This window comes from Magnolia sinica, chromosome 5, assembly GCF_029962835.1.
Source record: "Magnolia sinica isolate HGM2019 chromosome 5, MsV1, whole genome shotgun sequence".
Taxonomy (NCBI): Eukaryota; Viridiplantae; Streptophyta; class Magnoliopsida; order Magnoliales; family Magnoliaceae; genus Magnolia; species Magnolia sinica.
Window position 1 is genome coordinate 68,658,944 of NC_080577.1, and position 23,444 is coordinate 68,682,387.

Below are 23,444 nucleotides of genomic sequence, written 5' to 3' on the forward strand. Positions count from 1 at the left end.
CTACGACTTGATGATGGGGAGGGGGCCCCTGAAGATGCTTCCTCACCCTCATTGGAACATGCCGAACTCCTCACCAAAGGATCAAAGGAGTCTATATCTGCCTTCTGTTGGGCTACTACCTAATCGACATCGATACCCAGAGACGCTGCTCCCTTGGCTACCTGTGGAGCAGGGCCTCCCTCCGCATCATCTAAAGCAGCTAATTTGACCCGCTCATAAAGTGGGTCCTCATCATCATCACCCATCTGTGTCATGTTACCTATAGACAACAAGTTCAGTGGGTCCTGATTTTCCTCCATGTCTCGGTCTACCCACAACTGCCTCTCTCTTAACTTCATATTGTAGTGGCAATAAACGAGCTTTTGCAACTTCTCATATGCCAGCATGCTCCTTTTACTAGTGTGTATGAGTGACCATGTGCTTCAATTCCTCTCACACGGTGAGGAGGACACAATCTATGCGAGAACACGGACTGCCAATAACTGCAGTGCCGACGTGTCGACTTTGTACATCGCCCACCACTCACCTATATATCCATGAGGAGCTTGTTTTATTTTGAAGTTTAAACGAAAATTGCAATTACCTAATTATGTTACCATACTCACACGGCATCATCGTTTCAGTCGATGCTTTTGCTAGTGCGGATGAGAACGTACCCCTCGCATCCCTAAACCGCAACAACTGTAAGTATGGATTCACAGGTCATTATTTTTAATCACCTATATTTCTAGAGGCTATAAGGAAAAAAATTTATTGCATTACCTGGTTACCGAAATCTGCTTGCGCTGTCGATTCTGGGAACAATCGTTCGAACACCTCGTGGACGGTCATCGTCAAATCTTTATTCTCATGGAGCCGACGTTTATAATGAAATTTGGGATTTAGGTAGTATGTTGAAACCCAAATATTACTTACTCAGTTGTATTAACATGCAAACAAAAGTGATGCTTAAAGCACTCAGTTGTATTAACAAACTTACCAACTTAGTGGAGTGGATGCTCGAGAGTCCCGGTCCATCGATGATCGATGATATTGATCACCCACTGAACGAACTGGGGACTGCAGTCATTATCCCCTCTCTCATAATTCTCATAAGCTCATACATTGACCCCATCGAAGGCCACATCTCATTATCTACGGCTCGTAGGACCTTGTATATCAGATGCAGGAAGGAAACGACGTTGTTAACTTTCTCCTAGAAGGAATCGGATAGCACCATCTTCGAACAGGTCTTTGCACCCTAAGTCTTCCTCTGATTCCACTCCATGTATCTCTCGGATCTGAACAAGTTTCTGAGACCCATGCGGTGCCTGTATGAGCTATCGAGTGCAATGAAGTTCATGGCGAACCATGTCGCGCCTGGTCTAACGATGTCCCAATAGAGAATGATTGATGATGATAATGTGAAGAAGAGAGGAGAATATTGAGAGAGAAGAAGAAGAAGGAGAGTTTGGGAGAGATGGTGTTAGGCTTGCTTGCCCTAACACATAATATTTTATTATAATAAAGTATATAGTACACCGCAGGAAAAGAGGGAAGTGTGCACATGCACTTACACTAAAAGGGGCCACTAACCACATACACAATACACTAGCATTCTCTATACTCCCCCTCAAGTTGGAGCATAGATGTTGATAATACCCAACTTGTCATGAACACGATGAAGAGCATCTCGACTTAAGGACTTTGTAAGAACATCAGCAAGTTGATCCCCAGATCGAACAAAAGGAGTGACGATTTCCTTAAAAGCGACTTTCTCCCAAATAAAGTGACAGTCGACCTCAATATGCTTGGTTCGCTCGTGGAAAACTGGGTTACGAGCAATAAGGATGGCCGCTTGGTTGTAACAGTGAAGAGGAACAGGATCCGAAGGAGGATAGCTAAGTTCCTCAAGAAGGTTGCGAAGCCACATGAGTTCCCACATCGCATGAGCCATAGCACGATATTCTGCTTCAGCTGAGGACCGGGCAACAACTGGCTGCTTTTTGCTTTTTCTGTTTATAAAATTGCCACCTAGGAAGGTACAGAAGCCGGATGTAGAGCGGCGATCAAAAGTACTACCTACACAATCAGCATCAGAATAGCCAGAAAGATGAAGATGACCATGCAACTGAAAGCGGAGGGCAAGAACCGGGGCTGATTTTAAATACCGAAGTATGCTGTAGACAGCTGTGAGATGGGAAGTACGGGGAGCTTACATGAATTGTCTAACAACCCCCACTGCAAAGGAGAGATCTGGGCGAGTAATAGTCAGGTAGATAAGCCGGCCTACAAGTCGTCGATACATCTCGGGATCAGTAAGGAGAGCACCATCATCTGGTCAAAGCTTCTGTAAAGTATCCATGGGAGTGGTAGCAAGCTTGCATCCTAACATATCGGTATCCATGAGAAGATCGAGCGCATATTTTCATTGTGACAAAACCAATCTGGATGATGAGCGAGCAACTTCAATTCCGAGGAAGTAACGAAGAGGACCAAGATCCTTGATCTCAAACTTGGTCTTCAAAAAATCTTTGACCTCCCTCATTCCAGCAGAATCACTACCGAACAGAACAATATCATCCACATAGACAATGAGAATCATGATGTCCGTCGATCGACGACATATAAAGAGATAATGATCGGCATGACTACGAACAAAGCCAAACTCCAAGAGAGCCTGACTAAATTTTTCGAACCATGCACGTGGGGATTGTTTGAGTCCATAAAGAACCTTCTTCAACCGACATACAAGTGCAGGGTTGTGAGAAGCAACAAAGCTAGGAGGTTGATGCATGTAAACTTCCTCTGTAAGATCCCCATGGAGAAATGCATTCTTAACATCAAGCTGAAACAAGGGCCATGATAAATTAACGGCCAAGGAGAGCACAACGCGAATCGAATTAAGCTTAGCCACCGGAGAGAATGTCTCGAAGTAATCCACACCATAAGTCTATGTGTAACCCTTAGCAACAAGACGGGCTTTATAGCGATCAATTGAGCCGTTTGGAAGAAACTTGATCATATAAACCCATCGACAGCTTCCTTTAGGTTTATGGCCTAAAGGAAGTGGCACAAGGTCCCAAGTATGATTCTTCTCAAGAGCAGACATTTCTTTTATCATCGCCTTCGTCCAATCAGGACTCTGAAGAGCATGTGAGAGAGATCTAGGAATAGTCTGTGATGACAGGGAAGCTGCAAATGACTAAAAAGATGGTGAAAAATGATCATATGAAACGAAATTACTAATGGGGTGTTAAGTACAAGATCGTGACCCTTTGCGCAAGGCAATGGGAAGATCTAAACTCGAGGTAGGAGAGTCACCTGAGCCAACATCCAAAGTGAGCGGAAGGGTAGATGGCTGAGCGTGTGAAGATTTATCTCGACGATGATACACCCGCAAAGGCTTAGGCTCACCCATATCATCAACAGGATGCTGAATAGAGGGGAGAGGAGTTTTCCCATGATCACTAGTGAAAAGAGGATACTCGCAAGAGGATCTCAAAGGGATCGGCCTGGAGCGGAGAAAAAAGAAATATCCTTAAAGAAGGTTACATCAGCAGAGACATATTTCTTGCGAGTCAATGGGTCAAAGCATTTATACCCTTTCTGACTCCGAGTATACCCTAGAAAGACACATTTAATTGCCCTAGGGCTAAGTTTATCATTACTCTCATCCAAAATTTGAACAAAGCATGTACAACCAAAAACTTTAGGTGGTAGAGGAAATGGATTATCATGAGGATACAATATAGTAAATGAAGATCTGTAAGATAGGATACGTGAGAGTATACGATTAATAAGAAAAGTAGCAGTTAGAAGAGCATCACCCCAAAAATGTTTAGGTAAATGTATACCAAGCAGAAGGGTGCGAGCAACTTCAAGAAGATGACGATTCTTTCGTTCTACAATACCATTTTGTTGAGGTGTGCGAGCACATGACGTCCTAGACAAAATACCACGTTCCTGCAAGAAAGACAGAAAGGTAGTCGACATGTATTCCCCCCCATTATCAGAATGGAGGGATTTGATGGAACAATGAAATTGAGTGCACACTTTATGATAAAACACTTTAAATGCATCAAACACTTCACTTTTAGATTTCAAAAGATAAATCCAAGTCATGCATGAATAATCATCAATAAAGGTAACAAAATATCGAAATCCAAAAGTCAAGGTAACCGGAACTGGTCTCCAGACATCCGAGTGAACCAGAAGAAAAGGTTGAGATTTCCTCCCAGAAGAGCTAGGAGGAAACGTAGCACGATGATGTTTAGACAATTCACAAATATCACAACATAATAGTTTAGTGATAGATAAGGAGGGAAACAAAAGTCTCAATCTAGCTATGGATGGGTGGCCTAACCGGCAATGCTACTGAGTCAGGGACTCTCGATCTAGAGAAAGGGTACTAGAAGCGGCAACGGGTGTATCATCAAGAAGATAAATGCCTCCTCGCTTATGGCCCCCACCAATCACTCTCTTCGTCTGTAGGTCCTGAAACAAACAATAAGAAGGGAAGAAAGTAATGGAACAATTGAATGATTTAGTAAGAGAGCTAACAGACAATAAGTTTAATGGAAAACGAAGCACATGCAAGACTGAGGACAAAGATAAGGAAGAAGAGAAAGGGATGGAACCAATCCCAGATATGGGAGATTGGGTTTCATCTGCGACTGTGACATGCTGAGTGTGAGGAGAAGGAGAATAAGAAGAAAAGAATTGAAACTTACCAGTCATGTGGGAGGAAGCTCCAGAGTCGATGACCCAGGAGGTAGGAGAGGACACAAGAAGGGCAGTACCTGACTGAGCCGAAGCTACGTGAGAAGGCTCAGGAATATCACGAATGTGAAGCCGCATAAGGACATCATATGCAACCCAAGAAATGATAAGAGACTACCCTGAAGTAGACTGCTCAGCTGTCGGGGTGGAAGACCATCTCAAAAGTAATAGTGGATGCAACAGAAGCAGCAGCATACGTAGGACGACCATGTATCTGCCAACAATAATCAACAGTGTGATTAGTTCCACCGTAATGTGAACAAATGCGGGAACCATCACGTCCTCGTCCACGTCACCACGACCACGAAGACTACGGCTGCCACGAGTGCGATCTCCCTCACGGCCTTTAATACGACCACCAAAACCAGAAATGCGCCTTGAACTTAAGGATGGTACCCGAAGACCAAGAGAGGACTGATCGCCAGCAAGATGTGCCGAACGCTCGGGTGGCACAAATGAATGAGAAGGAAGAGTAGAGACAGTAGCACGCTGACACATGACATAGACTATCATCAATGAGGGAAGAGGATCCTGCATAACAACCTAATCTCGAACATGAAAATAATTAGAACTCAACCCAACTAGGAATTGCATAATACGAGTATCATCCCGCTGCTTATGAGCATGTTCATGGTCCTCTTTACATTTGGAAGGAAGAGGCTGATACATATCCAACTCATCCCACATACCCCGAAGCGTCGAATAATAATCTTTTAAGGATCTGGAGCTTTATTGGAACCGACCAATTTCTTGAATAAGCTGGAATACCCGTGAAAAATTCTGAGATTCCGAGAACATATCATGAAGCGTATCCCAAATGCCTTTAGCCAAGGATAAAAACATCACTAAGTGGCTAATCGAGGAATCTATACTATTCAACAACCATGCAATAACTCGATAATTCTCCTTTGTCCAAGACTTGTAGGTAACATCTGTAGAGCTCGGGGGATCATCCAAAATATACGACAACTTGTCACGGGCTCCTAAAAATACTTTTACAGATTGTGCCCATTGAAGACATTTGTCACCATTTAACTTAGTGGAGGTAATCTGCAAGGGGTTGGATTCAAAAGACCCTATGCCAAGAGATGAGGGCCCTTTGTTAGCCATTGGAGGGTCCAAGAGAGATAAACCTATGCCAAGAGAGCCCCTACGCCAAGAAAGATTGATTTAAACAACTCTATCTCACTCAATCCTTCAAGATTAGAAGAGATAAACCTTAAACAAATATCAATCATCCAAAATACCATGAAACGCAGTCAAAAAATGCCTAACCGACTGAAAAACGGCCCAGCCACACGTCCATTTGAGGTTAAAAATCAAACATTGATCTTAAGTAAAAAAAAATCCTCCATGGGTAGCTTGAGAGGAAGATTTCGATCCATCTTGAGCAAAGAAACCAAAGAAAAGCTTGCCGATTTGAGGTAGATCAAAGAAAAACGGAAGATGGGCCCGATTTTTGAATTTTATCTATTTCGCCCAAAATACCATCAAAGGAGGTCCAATAAATTCTGAAAAAATCATGACAAATCTTCTAAAATCAAGATCTATCAAAACCCTAAACTTTTAGCTCAAACGGAGTCCATGTGTCCGTACAACGCTAACGTCAGTCATACGGCTGTTGACGTTAGCAAGGTGACGTGTCGCCTCTCAATCTGTTGGATGCGGAATGCCTTGATCTAAGCTCTGATACCAAGTAGAGAATGATTGATGATGATAATGTGAAGAAGAGAGGAGAATATTGAGAGAAGAAGGAGAGTTTGGGAGAGATGTTGTGTTAAGCTTGCTTGCCCTAACACATAATATTTTATTATAATAAAGTATAGAGTACACCGCAGGAGAAGAGGGAAGTGTGTACATGCACTTACACTAAAAGGGGCCACTAACCACATACACAATACACTAGCATTCTCTATAGTCCCCTCCACAACACTCACGCATTGCAGCCAACAACAATGAGTGATTGTATATAAAGTTTGTCACTCTCCTCGCACCCTAAATGGTCCTCTTGACAGAATCCCTCTGGCCTATCTCCTCGAGCATTAAATCAATGCAGTGTGCCGCAACGAGGTCCAATAAATATTGAGCTTCCTCATCAATTTCTTCCCCACCTTAACGAACGCACTGTCATTGTCTGTCACAACTTGGACAACATTCTGAGACCCAACATCTCTAATCACTCCTTTTAGGAGATCATATATGTAGTCATGATCTTTTATTTTGGCCGATGCATCAATGGATTTGAGAAAAATGGGCTGCCCTCTACAGTACACCATGAAATTGATAATGGACAATTTCGTGGGTCCCGTCCACCCATCACACATGATTGTCACACCGTATTGCTTCCAGTTCGGCTTGAGTCCACGTACCCAAGCCTGCATCTCCTCGTGCTCCCGATCGAGGTAGACGCCAAGAATCTCCTGTGGCGTGGGAGGCTTCACACCGGGCCGGGCACGCTGCACCTCCTCAATCATATTTTTAAAGTGAGGACTGGCTGCTGCATTTGCTGAACCACTTAGATATAGCGCCACCCACTTTCTCCCTGAGCCCCTTGCTCCACATATTTTTTAATCTTTTTTTATTAATGCCTGCGATGGGTGCATCTTGGACACGAGCGCTTTACGTGCGTTGTAGGCCATGCTCGCTGCCTCCCTCAAATTGTCTGTTGCTCCCACCAGCCTCATGTCGGGACGTCCCAAACGACGGCCTACTCTCATCAAACCGTCTTCTTTGCTCCCCCTCCCACTCTGAAGCCCGAGACTCACGAATCACTTGTCTAAAATCACTCCTTTCTCGAGCCGTAACACAGTCATCGGGGTACATGATCCCCTCATCGTCATCACCATCGTGCTCGTCGATAGCACCTAGGCCCCGTCCAATGCCTCATAGCTCCTCCCTCATATCCCTCTCTCAATTCTTTTGTTTCGGCTTGCGTGACTTCGCTTCAGTCAACACTCTTCTCATCTCCTCTCTCACTGGCCTTGTTACACTCGGTGTTCGAAATATCGGTATCGCACAATGTATCGCACCCTTGGGATACAGATACGTATCAGTTATCGCACGGGATATATCGTTTGTATCGCATAGTTTATCGCACTTTTTGGGAAACATGGGGAAACATTGGGAAAATGGTTGAATTTTTTAATGAAACTTTGGAGATTGTTAAAAAGGCCCTTAATACACACGTTTAAATCATAACATCTCAAAAAAAAAGATGCACATAATAAATTTCCTTTGTATGGGGTCCTAGGCTATGCGATGTTTAACTGAAAGGACCGCAGTAATGTTTTTGGGTTAATTGGCATCACAAACATGAACCCAATAATGCAGACTATTAGTGTGTGACTATAGAGATTTATTGTGTGTCCTTTTAGTGTAAGTGCATGTGCACACTTCCCTATTCCCCTACAGTGTACTATATGCTTTTTCATAATAAAATATTATGTGTTAGGGCATGCAAGCCCAACACATCATCTCTCCCAAACTCTCCTCCTCCTTCTCTCTCAATATTCTCATCTCTTCTTCACATTATCCTCATCAAATCTTTTTCTACTTGGTATCAGAGCAAGTTCAAGGCATTCCGCATCCAACAGGTTGAGAGCCGACACGTCACCTTGTTGACGTCAGCAGCCATACGGCTGACGTCAGCGTTGTACGGATGCATGGGCTCTGTTTGAGCTAAAAGTTTAGGGGTTTGATGGATCTTGATTTTAGAAGATTTATTATGATTTTTTCAGAATTTATTGGACCTCATTTCATGGTATTTTGGGCGAAATAGAGAAATTCCAAAATCGGTTCCAGATTCCGTTTTTCTTCGATTTACCTCAAATCGGTAAGCTTTTCTTCGGTTTCTTTGCTCAAGATGGACCGAAATCTTCCTCCCAAGCTATCCATGGTGGATTTTTTACTTAAGATCAATGTTTGAGAGGTTTTTAACCTCAAATGGGCGTGCGGCTGGGCCGTTTTCTTTGACTGTGTTTCATAGTATTTTGGATGATTGATATTTGTTTGAGGTTTATCTCTTGTTATATTGAAGGATTGAGTGAGATAGAGTTGTTTGAATCAATCTTTCTTGGCATAGGGGGTCTCTTGGCATAGGTTTATTTCTCTTGGACTCTATTATGGCTGACAAAGGGCCCTCATCTCTTGGCATAGGGTCTCTTGAATCCAACCCCTTGCAGATTACCTCCATTAAGTTGAATGGTGACAACTATCTTCAATGGGCACAATCTGTAAAAGTATTTTTAGGAGCCCGTGACAAGTTGTCGTATATTTTGGATGATTCCCCAAGCTCTACAGATGTTACCTACAAGTCTTGGAGAAAGGAGAATTATCAAGTTATTGCATGGTTGTTGAATAGCATGGATTCCTCGATTAGCCACTCAGTGATGTTTTTATCCTCGGCTAAAGGCATTTGGGATACGCTTCATGATATGTTCTCGGAATCTCAGAATTTTTCACGGGTATTCCAGCTTATTCAAGAAATTGGTCGGTTTCAACAAAACTCCAGATCCTTAAAAGACTACTATTCGATGCTTCGGGGTATGTGGGATGAGTTGGATATGTATCAGCCTCTTCCTTCCAAATGTAAAGAGGATCATGAACATGCTCATAAGCAACGGGATGATACTCGTATCATGCAGTTCCTCGCTCGAGGTTGTTATGCAGGATCCTCTTCCCTCATTGACAATAGTCTATGCCATGTGTCAGTGTGCTATATCTCTACTCTTCCTTCTCATTCATTTGTGCCACCCGAGCGTTCAGCACATCTTGTTGGCGATCAGTCCTCCCTTGGTCTTCGGGTACCATCCTTGAACTCAAGGCGCATTTCTGGTTTTGGTGGTCGTGGTAGAGGCCACGATCTAAATCGCAGTCGCGGCGGCCGTAGTCTTCGTGGTCGTGGTGGACGTGGACGAGGACGTGATGGTTTCTGCATTTGTTCACATTGCGGTGGAACTAATCACACTATTGATTATTGCCGACAGATCGTCCTACGTATGCTGCTGCTTCTGTTGCTTCCACTGTTGCTTTTGAGACACAATCTTCCAAGTCTACTTCAGGAGTCTCTTATTATTTCTCGGCATATGATGCCCTTATGCGCTTCACATTCGGGATATTCGAGCCTTCTCCGGCCCCCCAGTGCCGCCCTTCTTCGCATCCTCTCCTACCTCCCGGGTCATAGACTGGAGCTTCCTCCCATATGACCGGTAAGTTGCAATTCTTTTTCTTATTCTTCTTCTTCTCCCACTCTCAGACGCAGATGGAACCCAATCTCCCATCTCTGGGATTGGTTCCATCCCTCTCTCTTCTTCCTTGTCTTTGTCCTCCGTATTGCATGTGCCTCGTTTTCCATTAAACTTATTGTCTGTTAGCTCTCTTACTAAATCACTTAATTGTTCCATCACCTTCTTTCCTTCTTATTGTTTGTTTCAAGACCTACAGACGAAGAGAGTGATTGGTGGGGGGCATGAGCGAGGAGGCGTTTATCTTCTCAATGATACACCTGTTGCCGCTTCTAGTATCCTTTCTCTAGATCAAGAGTCCATGACTCAGTGGCATTGCCGCTTAGGCCACCCATCTATTGCTAGATTGAGACTTTTATTTCCATCCTTACCTGTCACGTTATGCTGTGATATTTGTGAATTGTCTAAACATCATCGTGCTACGTTTCCTCCTAGCTCTTCTGGGAGGAAATCTCAACCTTTTCTTCTGGTTCACTCGGATGTTTGGGGACCAGCTCCGGTTACCTCGACTTTTGGATTTAGATATTTTGTTACCTTTATTGATGATTATTCCCGCATGACTTGGATTTATCTTTTGAAATCTAAAAGTGAAGTGTTTGATGCGTTTAAAGTGTTTTATCATGAAGTGTGCACTCAATTTCATTGTTCCATCAAATCCCTCCATTCTGATAATGAGGGAGAATACATGTCTACTGCCTTTCTATCTTTCTTGCAGGAACGTGGTATTTTATCTAGGACGTCATGTGCTCGCACTCCTCAACAAAATGGTATTGTAGAACGAAAGAATCGTCATCTTCTTGAAGTTGCTCGCACCCTTCTACTTGGTATGCATCTACCCAAACATTTTTGGGGTGATGCTCTTTTAACTGCTACTTTTCTTATTAATCATATACCCTCACGTATTCTGTCTTATAAATCTTCATTTACTATTTTGTATCCTCATGATAATCCATTTCCTCTACCACCTAAAGTTTTTGGTTGTACATGCTTTGTTCAAATTTTGGATGGGAGTAATGATAAACTTAGTCCCAGGGCGATTAAATGTGTCTTTATAGGGTATACTCGGAGTCAGAAAGGTTATAAATGCTTTGACCCATTGACTCGCAAGAAATATGTCTCTGTCGATGTCACCTTCTTTGAGGATCTTTCTTTTTTCTCCTCTCCAGGCCGATCCCTCTATGATCCTCTTGCGCGTCAGGGGGAGTATAACTCTTATCCTCTTTCCACTAGTGATCATGGGAAAACTCCTCTCCCCTCTATTCAGCATCCTGTTGGTGATATGGGTGAGCCTAAGCCTCTGCGGGTGTATCAGCGTCGAGATAAATCTTCACAAGCTCAGTCATCTACCCTTCCGCTTACTTTGGATGTTGGTTCAGGTGACTCTCCTAACTCGAGTTTAGATCTTCCCATTGCCTTGCGCAAAGGGTCACGATCTTATACTCAACACCCCATTAGTAATTTCGTTTCATACGATCATCTTTCACCGTCTTTTCAGTCGTTTGCAGCTTCCCTTTCATCACAGACTATTCCTAGATCTCTCTCACATGCTCTTCAGAGTCCTGATTGGACAAAGGCGATGATGGAAGAAATGTCTGCTCTTGAGAAGAATCATACCTGAGATCTTGTGCCACTTCCTGTAGGCCATAAGCCTGTTGGCTGTCGATGGGTTTATACAATCAAGTTTCTTCCAGATGGCTCAATTAATCGCTATAAAGCCCGTCTTGTTGCTAAAGGTTACACCCAGACTCATGGTGTGGATTACTTCGAGACATTTTCTCCAATGGCTAAGCTTAATTCAATTCATGTTGTGCTCTCCTTGGCCGTTAATTTATCATGGCCCTTGTTTCAGCTTGATGTTAAGAATGCATTTCTCCATGGGGATCTTACAGAGGAAGTTTACATGCATCAACCTCCTGGCTTTGTTGCTTCTCACAACCCTGCACTTGTATGTCGGTTGAAGAAGGCTCTTTATGGACTCAATCTCCACGTGCATGGTTCGAAAAATTTATTCGGGCTCTCTTGGAGTTTGGCTTTGTTCGTAGTCATGCTGATCATTCTCTCTTTATATGTCGTCGATCGACGGGCATCATGGTTCTCATTGTCTATGTGGATGATATTGTTTTGTCCGGTAGTGATTCTGCTGGAATGAGGGAGGTCAAAGATTTTTTGAAGACCAAGTTTGAAATCAAGGATCTTGGTCCTCTTCGCTACTTCCTCGGAATTGAAGTTGCTCGCTCATCATCCAAATTGGTCTTGTCACAACAAAAATATGCGCTCGATCTTCTCATGGAGACCGGCATGTTAGGGTGCAAGCCTGCTACCACTCCCATGGATACTTCACAGAAGCTTCGACCAGATGATGTTCTTCTCCTTACTGATCCCGAGATGTATCGACGACTTGTAGGTCGGCTTATTTACCTGACTATTACTCGCCCAGATCTCTCATTTGCAGTGGAGGTTGTTAGCCAATTCATGCAAGCTCCCTGTACTTCTCATCTCACGGCTGTCTACCGCATACTTTGGTATTTAAAATCAACCCCGGGTCTTGGCCTCTACTTTCAGTTGCATGGTCATCTTCATCTTTCTAGCTATTCCGATGCTGATTGTACAGGTAGTACTTTTGATCGCCGCTCTACATCCGGCTTCTGTACCTTCCTAGGTGGCAATCTTATAACCTGGAAGAGCAAAAAGCAGCCAGTTGTTGCCCGGTCCTCGGCTGAAGCTGAATATCGTGCTATGGCTCATGCGACATGTGAACTTATGTGGCTTCGCAATCTTCTTGAAGAACTTGGCTATCCTCCTTCGGGTCCTATTCCTCTTAACTGTGACAATCAAGCGGCCATCCATATTGCTCGTAACCCAATTTTCCACAAGCGAACCAAGCATATTGAGGTTGACTGTCACTTTATTCGGGAGAAAGTCGCTTCTAAGGAAATTGTCACTCCTTTTGTTCGATCTGGGGATCAACTTGCTGATGTTCTTACAAAATCCTTGAGTCGAGATGCTCTTCATCGTGTTCGTGACAAGTTGGGCATGATCAACATCTATGCTCCAACTTGAGGGGGAGTATAGAGATTTATTATGTGTCCTTTTAGTGTAAGTGCATGTGCACACTTCCCTATTCCCCTGCAGTGTACTATATGCTTTTTCATAATAAAATATTATGTGTTAGGGCATGCAAGCCCAACACATCATCTCTCCCAAACTCTCCTCCTCCTTCTCTCTCAATATTCTCATCTCTTCTTCACATTATCCTCATCAAATCTTTTTCTACTGTGACCCCATTCTCTTCCAATGCTTTAGACTATGCCATCAACGTTGATGCTTTAAAGAGGAATTATATGGTGTGTGAATGCCTCATTACAGATGATAAGCTGTTAATATTAACATCTTAGGCCCATAGTTTTCCTAATCCGGAAGATGTGATGACAGTTGCATCCCACCATGAATGGATGTTGCCTAAAAATCTACTAAACTGAAAGGCCCAGCAACCAACATTGGGACATTTTTCAGTTGAATGTGGGCCATTGTTAATATTTATATTTTTAACTACTTATATGTAGGCCACAAATTATAAGATGAAGATTATCCTATCAAGGAAATTTTTTGGGTCACGGTCTATCTATGGTGGGAGTAACATGCCAATCGTCTAGATTTATGGACCCCACTTGTCAGAGTTGAAATCTTGCGTATACAGGGATCGAGTGACATTTAATTCCACTATAGTCAAATTTTATTAAATGTTTGTTGTCCTTTCTATGGATGCACTCACATTAGTGTGGCATTTTTTGGGCCCCACCATAATGTATTTGTTTCATTCATTCCGTTCATCCATTTCTACGGATCATTTTAGGGATTGATGCAAAAAATCATAGGGATATAAGTCGCGGGTGGACCCCACCAAAGGAAAACAATAATGATTGGATATCCACCATTAAAATCCTCATAAGGCCCACTGTACTGTTTATTTGACATCCAATCTGTTGATTGGGTCCTAAAGACCCAGATGAAGGGAAAAAATAGATATCAGGTTGATCCAAAGCTTTTATGGCTCCCACAACATTTTTAATGGTCAACGTTCATTCAACACTGTTTCCTGTAATCTGGTCCACTTGAGTTGTGGATATGGTTCAATTTTGGGCTCAACATTTAAAATGATCAGTAAAAACGGATGGACGGCGTGGATAAACCACATGTAATTACGGTGGAAATCAATAGAATTTACTCTGAAAGATAAGAGCGTACTGAGTACACAATCATGTATGAACCCGTCACAGACGGATGCACGACATCACCAAGTTACGTGGGTCCCACTATGATGTATTTTTTCTATCTACACCGTCCATACATTTGAAGAGATCATTTTATAGCATGAGCCAAAAAATGGGTCAGATCTAGAGCTCGAGTGGACCCCACCATAGAAAACTGTGGAGAAAGGTTTCAACGATGGAAATAAGTTTCACCACTGTTTCCTGTGGTATGATCTTAGATTTTTATAAAATTTGGGATCAACCCTTAAATTATATGGGAAAACGGATGGACGGCGTGGATGGACCATATACATTAAAGGTGGGCCCAAGTGAATTTACTGAGTACGATAAGAGCGTACTGACTAAACGCACCACGCACCACGACAAGCCATCCGCAGACGTGGATTGGGCACTGTGTACTGAGTAAACTGTGGGGCCCACTGTCATTCACGAATTTTATCAAATCCGTCCATCTGTTTTATCATATAATTTCAGGGCTTTAAACGAAAAATTAATCATATCCAAATCTCAAGTGGACCACATCACCTAAAACAGTTTGAATTGAAGTCTACCGTTGAAAAGTTCTTGGGGCCCACAGAAGTTTTAGATCAAGATGATATTTGTTTTTTCCATTCATCCATGTCTTTGTGATATTATGAACAGTTTGGATGACAAATAAACATCATTGGGGGCCTTATAAATATTTCAACGGTGGAAATCAATACTTCCACTGTTTCCTTTGGTACGGTCTACTTGAGATTTTGATATACTTTATTTTTGGGCTCAACCCCTAAAATGATCTGGAAAAACGGATGGACGGCGTGGATGAACTAAAAAACCCCACAATGGGCCCTACAGAGTTTACTCTGTATGATAAGAGCGCACGGAGTAACTCAGTACGCAATCCTTTTTCCCCATCCGCGCCGCGCCCCTCTTTCGCTTTCCCTCTCCATTTTCACCGCCATCCACGCAGTCCGATCCGAGTCTTTCACGCACGCAAGCTCTCGTCCCCTCAAATCTCGTTCCGGAAGGAACGGTTCGTCGATCCGGCCCGATTCTTCGCCAGAATCTCCGAGAAAGAGGGAAGTTGAAGAAAATGGCAAGAAAATCCTACTTACCTGTCGAGTGGCCCACCTCCGATCACCGCTGCAGCCAGGTACGGTCCGATTTCTTCTTCTTTTTTTCCTAATGGAGAGGAAATCTAGCCATATTGTCGATATATCGTGCGATATCGACGATATATCGGCCGATATTGGGATTTTAGATTTTTTGGTATCTTTCGGTGGTTATCGGGGGTGTATCGTCTCGCAGTGTATATATATATATTAAAATTAAAAAATAGAAGTATTGTATAGCTTACGCTACACGCTACGCTATTTCGCTACACGCTACGGAGGGTTGAACGCTACACAACACGTTACCGCTATTTAAAACTCTGGGTGTCAGGGGTTTGGTCATTTTGCTTACCAGTGCGGCACGAGAGAGGGCACCAAAGTATTCTTCATTGATGGGCAAGTAGAAGTAGTGCCCCCAAAGAGTGACGGTGAAGAAGAAGAATATGAGTCCGTAGAGACCCCTAGTGATGAAGAAGAGGGAGCACAAGAGTCTGCGACCCTCGCAATTGTGCGTTGCGCTTTCGCTCAAGCCAAGAGCATTGATGACTAGCACCGCAACACGATCTTCTATACTTACGCAAAATGTGGGGAAAAGAGCTGTAAGATGATCGTGGATAGTGGTAGTTGTGCCAACGTGGCGTCAACTAGCACTGTGAGCCGTTTGGGCTTGAAGTTGGAAGTCCATCCTCAACCTTATAGGGTCTCTTGGGTTGATAAAACATCCATTCCAGTCTCGCACCATTGTCTTGTCCATATTCAATTTGGATCATATAAAGACACAATTTGGTGTGATGTTGTTCCTATAGATGTTGGCCATATCATTCTAAGTAGGCCGTGGCTCTATGACAAGAATGTTACCATATTTGGTCGCTCAAATGTGTGTACATTCTGGTTCGAGGGCAAGAAGGTCAAGCTAAACCGACTGCCACCCAAGAACACAACTAGAAAGGAGTCCACCACACAGAGTGGTGCGAGCGGCTCAAAGGAATTAAAGGAATCGAAGTCCAAGTCCAAACCACTTCACATTATAAATGCTAAGGACTTTGAGCAAGAGATGGAGGCGGATTCAATATTATACGCCCTTGTGGCTAGGGAGCATGTACCAGAGGATTGCGTAGAATTACCCACTGAGGCCATTCAGGTAGTACATGAGTTTCGTGATGTCTTTCCTGATGATCTACCAAATGAGCTTCCCCCTATGAGGGATATACAACATGCCATTGATTTAGTCCCTGGGGCAACTCTACCAAACCTCCCACATTACAGAATGAACCCAATGGAGCACGCTGAATTGAAGAGGCAGATTGATGAACTCCTAGAGAAGGGTTTCATTCGAGAGAGCATGAGCCCGTGTGCCATGCCCGCCCTTCTTACACCTAAGAAGGATGGCACATGGAGGATGTGTGTTGATAGTAAGGCCATCAACAAAATCACAATCAAGTATTGGTTTCCCATACCGCGTCTTGATAACATGCTAGATATGATGGCCAATGCTACTATCTTCTCAAAAATTGACCTCAAAAGTGGTTATAACCAAATCCGTATACGCCCTGGTGATGAGTGGAAGACGGCCTTCAAGACGAAGGATGGGCTATACGAGTGGCTAGTTATGCCTTTTGGGTTAACTAACGCCCCAAGCACTTTCATGCGTGTGATGACCCAAGTGTTGAGGCCCTTCATGGGGAAGTTCCTAATTGTATATTTTGATGATATCTTGATTTATAGCATAACCAAGGAGCAACACCTCAACCATTTGAGGTAGGTTTGTGGGATCCTTAGGGCCAATAAGTTGTACGCAACCTAAAGAAATGTGCGTTTTTGTCTAGTAGTGTGATCTTCTTAAGTTTTATTGTGTCAACTAAGGGCGTATCGGCGGATCCCGAGAAGGTCAACACCATCGTCAACTGGCCTGAACCCCGTAATATTCACGAGGTGCGCAGCTTTCACGGCTTAGCCACCTTCTATAGGCGGTTCATTCGATGTTTCAGTTCCATTATCGCTCCCATCACGGATTGCATAAAAAAGGGAGAGTTTCAATGAAAAAAGATAGCCTCGAAGGCCTTCAAGGAGATAAAGGTCAAGATGACCGAAGCTCCAATCACATGACTTCCGGATTTTTCAAAAGCTTTTGAAGTTGCATGTGACGCGTCAGGAGTTGGTAGAGGTGGAATACTTAGGAAGGACACCCTGTCACCTTTTTTAGTGAAAAATTGAATGAGGCGAATCAGAAATATTCACCTATGACAAAGAGTTCTATGCGGTAGTGTAATCACTGCGCCATTGGCGTCATTACCTATTGCCGCAAGAATTCCTCTTATTCTCAGATCACGAAGCCTTGAGATACCTGAACTCTCAGAAGAAATTAAACCCTCGGCATGCCAAATGGGTTCAGTTCATTCAAGAGTACACTTTTGTGCTTAAGCACAAGGCCGGTGTAGAGAATAAGCCTGCCGACGTGTTGAATCGTCGAGTCGCATTACTCAACTCCATGAGCATTGAAGTTGCAGGTCTCGAGCGCATCAAAGAAGAGTATTCTGAGTGTCCAGATTTCGGAGTTGTGTACACGTCATTGTTAGAGAGTCCGTCAGGAGCTAGTAGTGAGTACTTGATTTTAGACAGATATTTGTTTAGGAATGACTGCTTATGCATACCACGCACTTCCCTCCGCAATTTTCTTCTTTGAGAATTACATTCAGGAAGGGTTGCGGATCATTTTGGTTGAGACAAGACCATTACCCTAGTGGAGGATAGGTTTCATTGGCTAAGCCTTAAGCGAGACGTGGCCGAAATTATAGGGCAGTGTCGTACTTGTCAGCTGGCAAAGCAAAAGAAACAAAATACAAGATTATATACTCCTTTGCCAGTTTCATTCATCCATTGGCAAGACATCAGTATGGACTTCGTGCTTGGACTTCCCAAGACTATTCGTAAACATGATTCCATATTTGTTGTCGTGGACCATTTCTCTAAGATGACCCACTTCATTCCTTGTTCTAAGACCTCCAACGCATCTCATGTTACCAAGTTGTTCTTTAGTGAGGTCGTCAAACTGCATGGATTACCAAAAACCATAGTGTCTGACCGCAACGTGCGATTCATGAGTTACTTTTGGAAGACACTATGGCGTATGATGAATACTAGGCTTCAATTTTCTTTTGCCTACCACCCTCAAAATGATGGTCAGACTGAGGTGGTTAATAGGAGCCTAGGGAGTTTACTCAGATGTTTAGTGGGGGAGCATACTAGGACATGGGACACCGTACTACCCATAGCCGAATTTGCATTCAATAGTTCTGTCAATAGGTCCACAGGTCTGAGTCCTTTTGAGGTCGTTACTGGTTATAAACCTAGAAAGCCTATTGATCTTTTCCCTATGTCATTGTCCCATAGGTCATCAGAGTCTGTAGAGTCTTTCGCGCATCACATACATTCATTGCATCAAGAAATCAGGCGAAAGATCACTACTAGTAATGAACATTATAAATTTTCTGCAGACCAACATAGACGACTCAAAGAATTCAATATTGGGGACTTTGTGATGGTCCACTTCAGGCCCGAGCGGTATCCTCCGGGAGTCGTTCGCAAGTTACACGCGCATAACGCTGGACCCTTCAAAATTCTAAAACGAAACGATCTCAATGCGTATGAGGTAGATCTTCCACCTTCCATAGGAATTAGTTCTACATTCAATGTGGAGGATCTAGTTGCTTTTCAAGGACGCACTGATACTTTGTCCGTCCCTTCGCCCACCATACTGATTCCCCAGATTTGCCCCTTGATCCATGGCCTCTTCCCGACCTTTCTTCCCAGCCTCTACCTCCCATACCAAGCCTTCACACACCCAAAGAGGAAATAAAGGATATCCTAGACCATGAGATAGTTTCCACATCGGATGGCAGTTTTCAGAAGTACTTGATTAAATGGGAGTCATGCCCAGCTTTAAACAGCACGTGGCTCGCTGAAGAGGAGGTTCGGAGACTTAATCCTGACATCCTGGAGTGGTTCAGGAGTTTTATTTCGCCAATGGCAAAATCTTCGCAGCCGGGGAGAATTGATGAGGACATCAGGCCCACACGTGCACGCACGCCACCCCCTTACGCACGTACGTAAGGAGGGCCCCACCGTCGATCTAGCTTGATGACGACATCCAATGAGGGCCTCCTACTTAGAAGACGAAGTTCTGATTCAAAAGAATGGGCCCGATAATCAAGAAAAGCCCATCACGGGATCTCATGATCGTGGCCCACTAGTCGGATTGATTTCATATTTTAGGTTTCGCTTATTGTTATTATTTAGAACATCATGAACACTTTAGATTTCTTTGTTTGGTTTTTATTTTAGTTTACTTCATTGCCAAGTAATAGGTTGTGCACATGGCGCGAGTTTAGGGGTATAGGGTTTTCCCTATAAATAAGCACCCCTTGTAGTTCTTTTGGATTCATGGAAGTTGAATAAAAATTCTTACATGGTTTTTCTGCTCTTTGAGTTTGAGTTGTGGAAAAATTAAAGTGGGTGCGAAGCCCTCCCTTTTCAAAGGGCTGAGATTAAAGTGGGTGTGAAGCCCTCCCTTTTCGAAGGGTTAACTACCGTGGTGCGAAGCCACGTTTATCCCAATCCGCCCCTCCATCTTATTTCATCTATCCCACAACCATCTTTGCGTCAAATCCGCTTTTTTGCAGTTGTTCATCCCTCTACAGCCAGTTTTCAGAATCTGGCCCTGCAGGAGGGCTGAAACTTCAACGGAGCACCACGCCCAGACCATAGCCCGGATCGACTTGAAATTTGGAGGTTTTGCAGCCCAAGCCTGGCCAACCAAGGCCAAGGAGTCCTTTTCTGGATTCGGTCCCCCACCACATGTGCGGCCAACCTCAAGCGCACGTGCGTCCGCACCTAGCCCGCTGTCCACACGCAGGGGCTATCTCAAGTTCAGGTTTCTTCCTATTTTCCTCTTTTTATACCTAATTTCATAAACCCTAACTCTAGATTACATTATCCCTAATTGATTTGTCCTTTTCTCACCCTAGGGTTCCTTGAATTGAAATTGAGGAATTCCTTGGATTAGGAACTGATTCTTATGCATGTGGGGTTGATTTCTATTTCCCTTTGAGCATTGTTTGGTCCATAATTTTTACTAATCTAGCCCAAGCCCGTGTAGGCCTGGACCCGTACATATTCCCCTTTGCTTGAATGTTTGGACTTTTGTGTGGGAAGTGGAATTTTTATGTTATTGTTTCTGAATTAGTATGATCTAAGCCTAAAATCTTGCATATCATATTTCAATTTCATGTCCTGCATCACCAACTCCCTAGTCTTCCTTCTTCTCTCACTTTACCTCATCATTGTGCTATTAATCTTGTCAAGACTCAAACCTTACAATGCATCATCATCGAAAAAACAGCCAATCAACCTCGATCATTGTGAAAAATCACATCAAACCATGCTCTCACAACAACAACAACAACAACAATAAAAAAAAACCGATTAATCAATCTCAATCACTGTAAAAAAAAAAAAAAAAAATCATTCGAACATCCCTAATCAATGTAAGAAAACAACTAACTAATCTTGATTGCCAAAGAAATCAGTTGATAAGGAAGCCAGAGAAAGAAACACATAGGCTAAACAATCATGCATATGCTTAGTCATATGGTGATCATACACATACACGGTGAATAGGAGATTTTTTCTTTTTTTTCTTTTTTTAAGAGGAATCAAAGGCAGAGAAGAAAAGGGGTCCAAGGTTTAAGTTTTCTCCTTTGCTCGTAACTTACTATGGTGACGAATTGAGGAAAGAAGAAAGTAGTTAAGGAGAAGAGAATAGAAGGAGACGGAAAATATTATGGACCTCTAGGCTTCCCAATTTTTTTTTTTATATATAATTGACAATCATAGTATAGGTAAAACTTCACATAGCACAAATAGTACATAAAACAATACTACCTACATAAACACAACACATTACACAATGCTCCCTATGATAGAAATACTTTATTCCTTGGATAGAACATATCCCACAACAAGACTCAGTTGGAGCCATAGTAGTGGGTGCAATAACAAGTTCTTTCCTATGCTCAACCTCTAATAAGAAGTTCACACTTGAATACTCTTGATGCTAGGTTGCATAAATCATGAATAGAAATAGCTTCAAACTTCCTACTGAGTTTGATGTGGAATAATGCTATGATGAGCAATGGCTAGCTCAACTCTAGCAGTGAGACCTTGCATTGTTTCTTCCCCTTGAACTGAGGCAAGTATTATGCTGTCAACTCATCAAGAAGTTCCATGATGCTTGCAAGTTCAACCATGGAAATGACAGGCTCAGTCTCGTAAAATTGCCCATGGAACTCTCCTCCATCTGTTACCATTTTTGGTTGGACTTGGACCATGGTTGTGCATACCATTGGAAAGCATCACTGGTGAGTGAAATAGGAAACTGTCATAGCTTCCAGATATCACTTATAAAATAACCTAAAATTGAGAGATAAAAGTGAGCAATGTGCTCAACCATCAACAATCTTCCTTGAAATGAGGATAAAATATGGTATCTTCTATGCTCTTTATATGGGTGTTCATGGTCAATGTATTCTGGTGGACTTGAAGTATGTTGACTGAGGGTGACCTAGGCCCATCTCCTCCTGTATGATGTGACAAGCCCCGTTGACATCGATGGACGGTTGTCTAGTTGCAGTGAAGGGATGTTCTCATGTTCAAACTCCTCATCTTCCTCATGTTGTTATTGATGCAGGAAAATACCACCTTAGGGAGTTGGGGTTGAACTTGCTGCCCACAGGCACTTGCGGCTGGTTCTAAGTTACAGTTTCTTTGCAGCCACATTGTAGTCAATTTTATGGAGGTTCTCAGCTCTTGTTGCAATAAACTCAACAGTTGGTAATGAGTGGCAGGCTCCTCATGACGAAGAGTCTCGTTTCCTGCAGTAGATCAGCTCATGAACTGGTGACCCCATGAAATGACTGCACAGCATCTGTCAAGTGCTTCAGACAATTGCTTAAACAGTGATTTGAGTCCATAGTAAGGCCACCATTAGTGTTCACAATAATGTGATCGGCATCAATAGATGCCTAATTCCATTGGTGGTTGTTCAACAACTAAGCCATTTTGGCCAATAAAATGTGGAGTCTTGCAATCGAACATGGATATGCTCCAATAGCTAAATTGTATTCCCCATAGTGGCTAAGGTACAAGAATCTTCTGGAGAATTGGAAGCACTCCGCGCTCACGATTAAACTTGGAAAGAGAACATTGTAAAATATTCAAATCTTGAACAAAGTCCCTTCAACAATGTTTGACCAACCCCTTGCACCAGAGGAAGCTTGAAAGGGGCCGCTCTTCAGGCTAAGTGTCGCCCTGCCACAACGAATCGATCAGGCAATCCAAGTAGGCACCAAGTTAGGCTAGTTGAGTTCTTTTCTCATCATAGTTGGCACAAGTGTGACACCTCCCTAATGAGAGCAAAATGCAGGCAGAGTTTCTGAGTGCAAGAGAGAGTCAGAGCTATGCAAGATAGTAAGAGAGCAAGAGACTTGAGAACTTACATAGATTTATATACAAAATGACAGTTTGGCACACTGGAGCTGTTTGATTGGAGGGATGTCAAACAGCTTGGATTAATGTGTGTCTTTCTTTGTAAGGAGCTTGTACTACTACTAGTTCATATTGGAGAAGAGGACGAAAACCCTAATCTAGCCTATCTACTATGGTACATATGCACATGCACATCCTTGACTGGCTAAGTTACTAGCTGAGCCTGTCATTTTCTTTTCGTGTAAGCAGTATGCCTGCAGTTGGAGAGTCATTTTAGTGAATACATTAACAGAGATGACCCAGGATTGGATCTCGTTGTTGTGGTTATAGAAAAATGATATAAATAATACTAATTTTCTTGAAATAATAAGAAATATTATAACCTATCAATTTTCAATGAACTATTTTCATTTGGAATCTCTTGTTGTACAGTATAAAGGAGATGACATAGGTACTTACCAGGATGGTCAAAGTTATATTCATGAACTTGTTTTAATTGTTCGTCGCTCAATGTGTAATAAAATGAATCCTAC

The 23,444-nt window shown here is 42.9% G+C and overlaps 2 protein-coding genes across 15 annotated transcripts in view; one reads left to right on the forward strand and one right to left on the reverse strand.

Moving 5' to 3' along the window:
- The window catches only part of LOC131246115 (uridine kinase-like protein 3), a 128,216-nt gene that overhangs the window by 95,406 nt on the left and 9,366 nt on the right, over positions 1-23,444 (reverse strand). For 9 of the 14 annotated variants that reach the window (XM_058245980.1, XM_058245982.1, XM_058245990.1 and 6 more), the window contains one exon: positions 23,371-23,440. The exons of the other annotated variants lie outside the window; for them this stretch is intronic. In XM_058245980.1, the coding sequence (XP_058101963.1) occupies positions 23,371-23,440 (70 nt within the window). The remainder of the gene's footprint in view (positions 1-23,370; positions 23,441-23,444) is intronic. 14 annotated transcript variants of the gene reach the window in all.
- LOC131246117 (uncharacterized mitochondrial protein AtMg00810-like) lies at positions 11,837-13,066 on the forward strand. The gene has a single exon (XM_058245996.1). The coding sequence runs from the start codon at positions 11,952-11,954 to the stop codon at positions 13,062-13,064; it is 1,113 nt and encodes a 370-aa protein (XP_058101979.1). The 5' UTR covers positions 11,837-11,951; the 3' UTR covers positions 13,065-13,066.

Excerpts from the sequence above, each read along its gene's own strand:
- LOC131246117 (XM_058245996.1), top strand. The coding sequence starts at position 11,952 with ATGTCGGTTGAAGAAGGCTCTTTATGGACTCAATCTCCACGTGCATGG.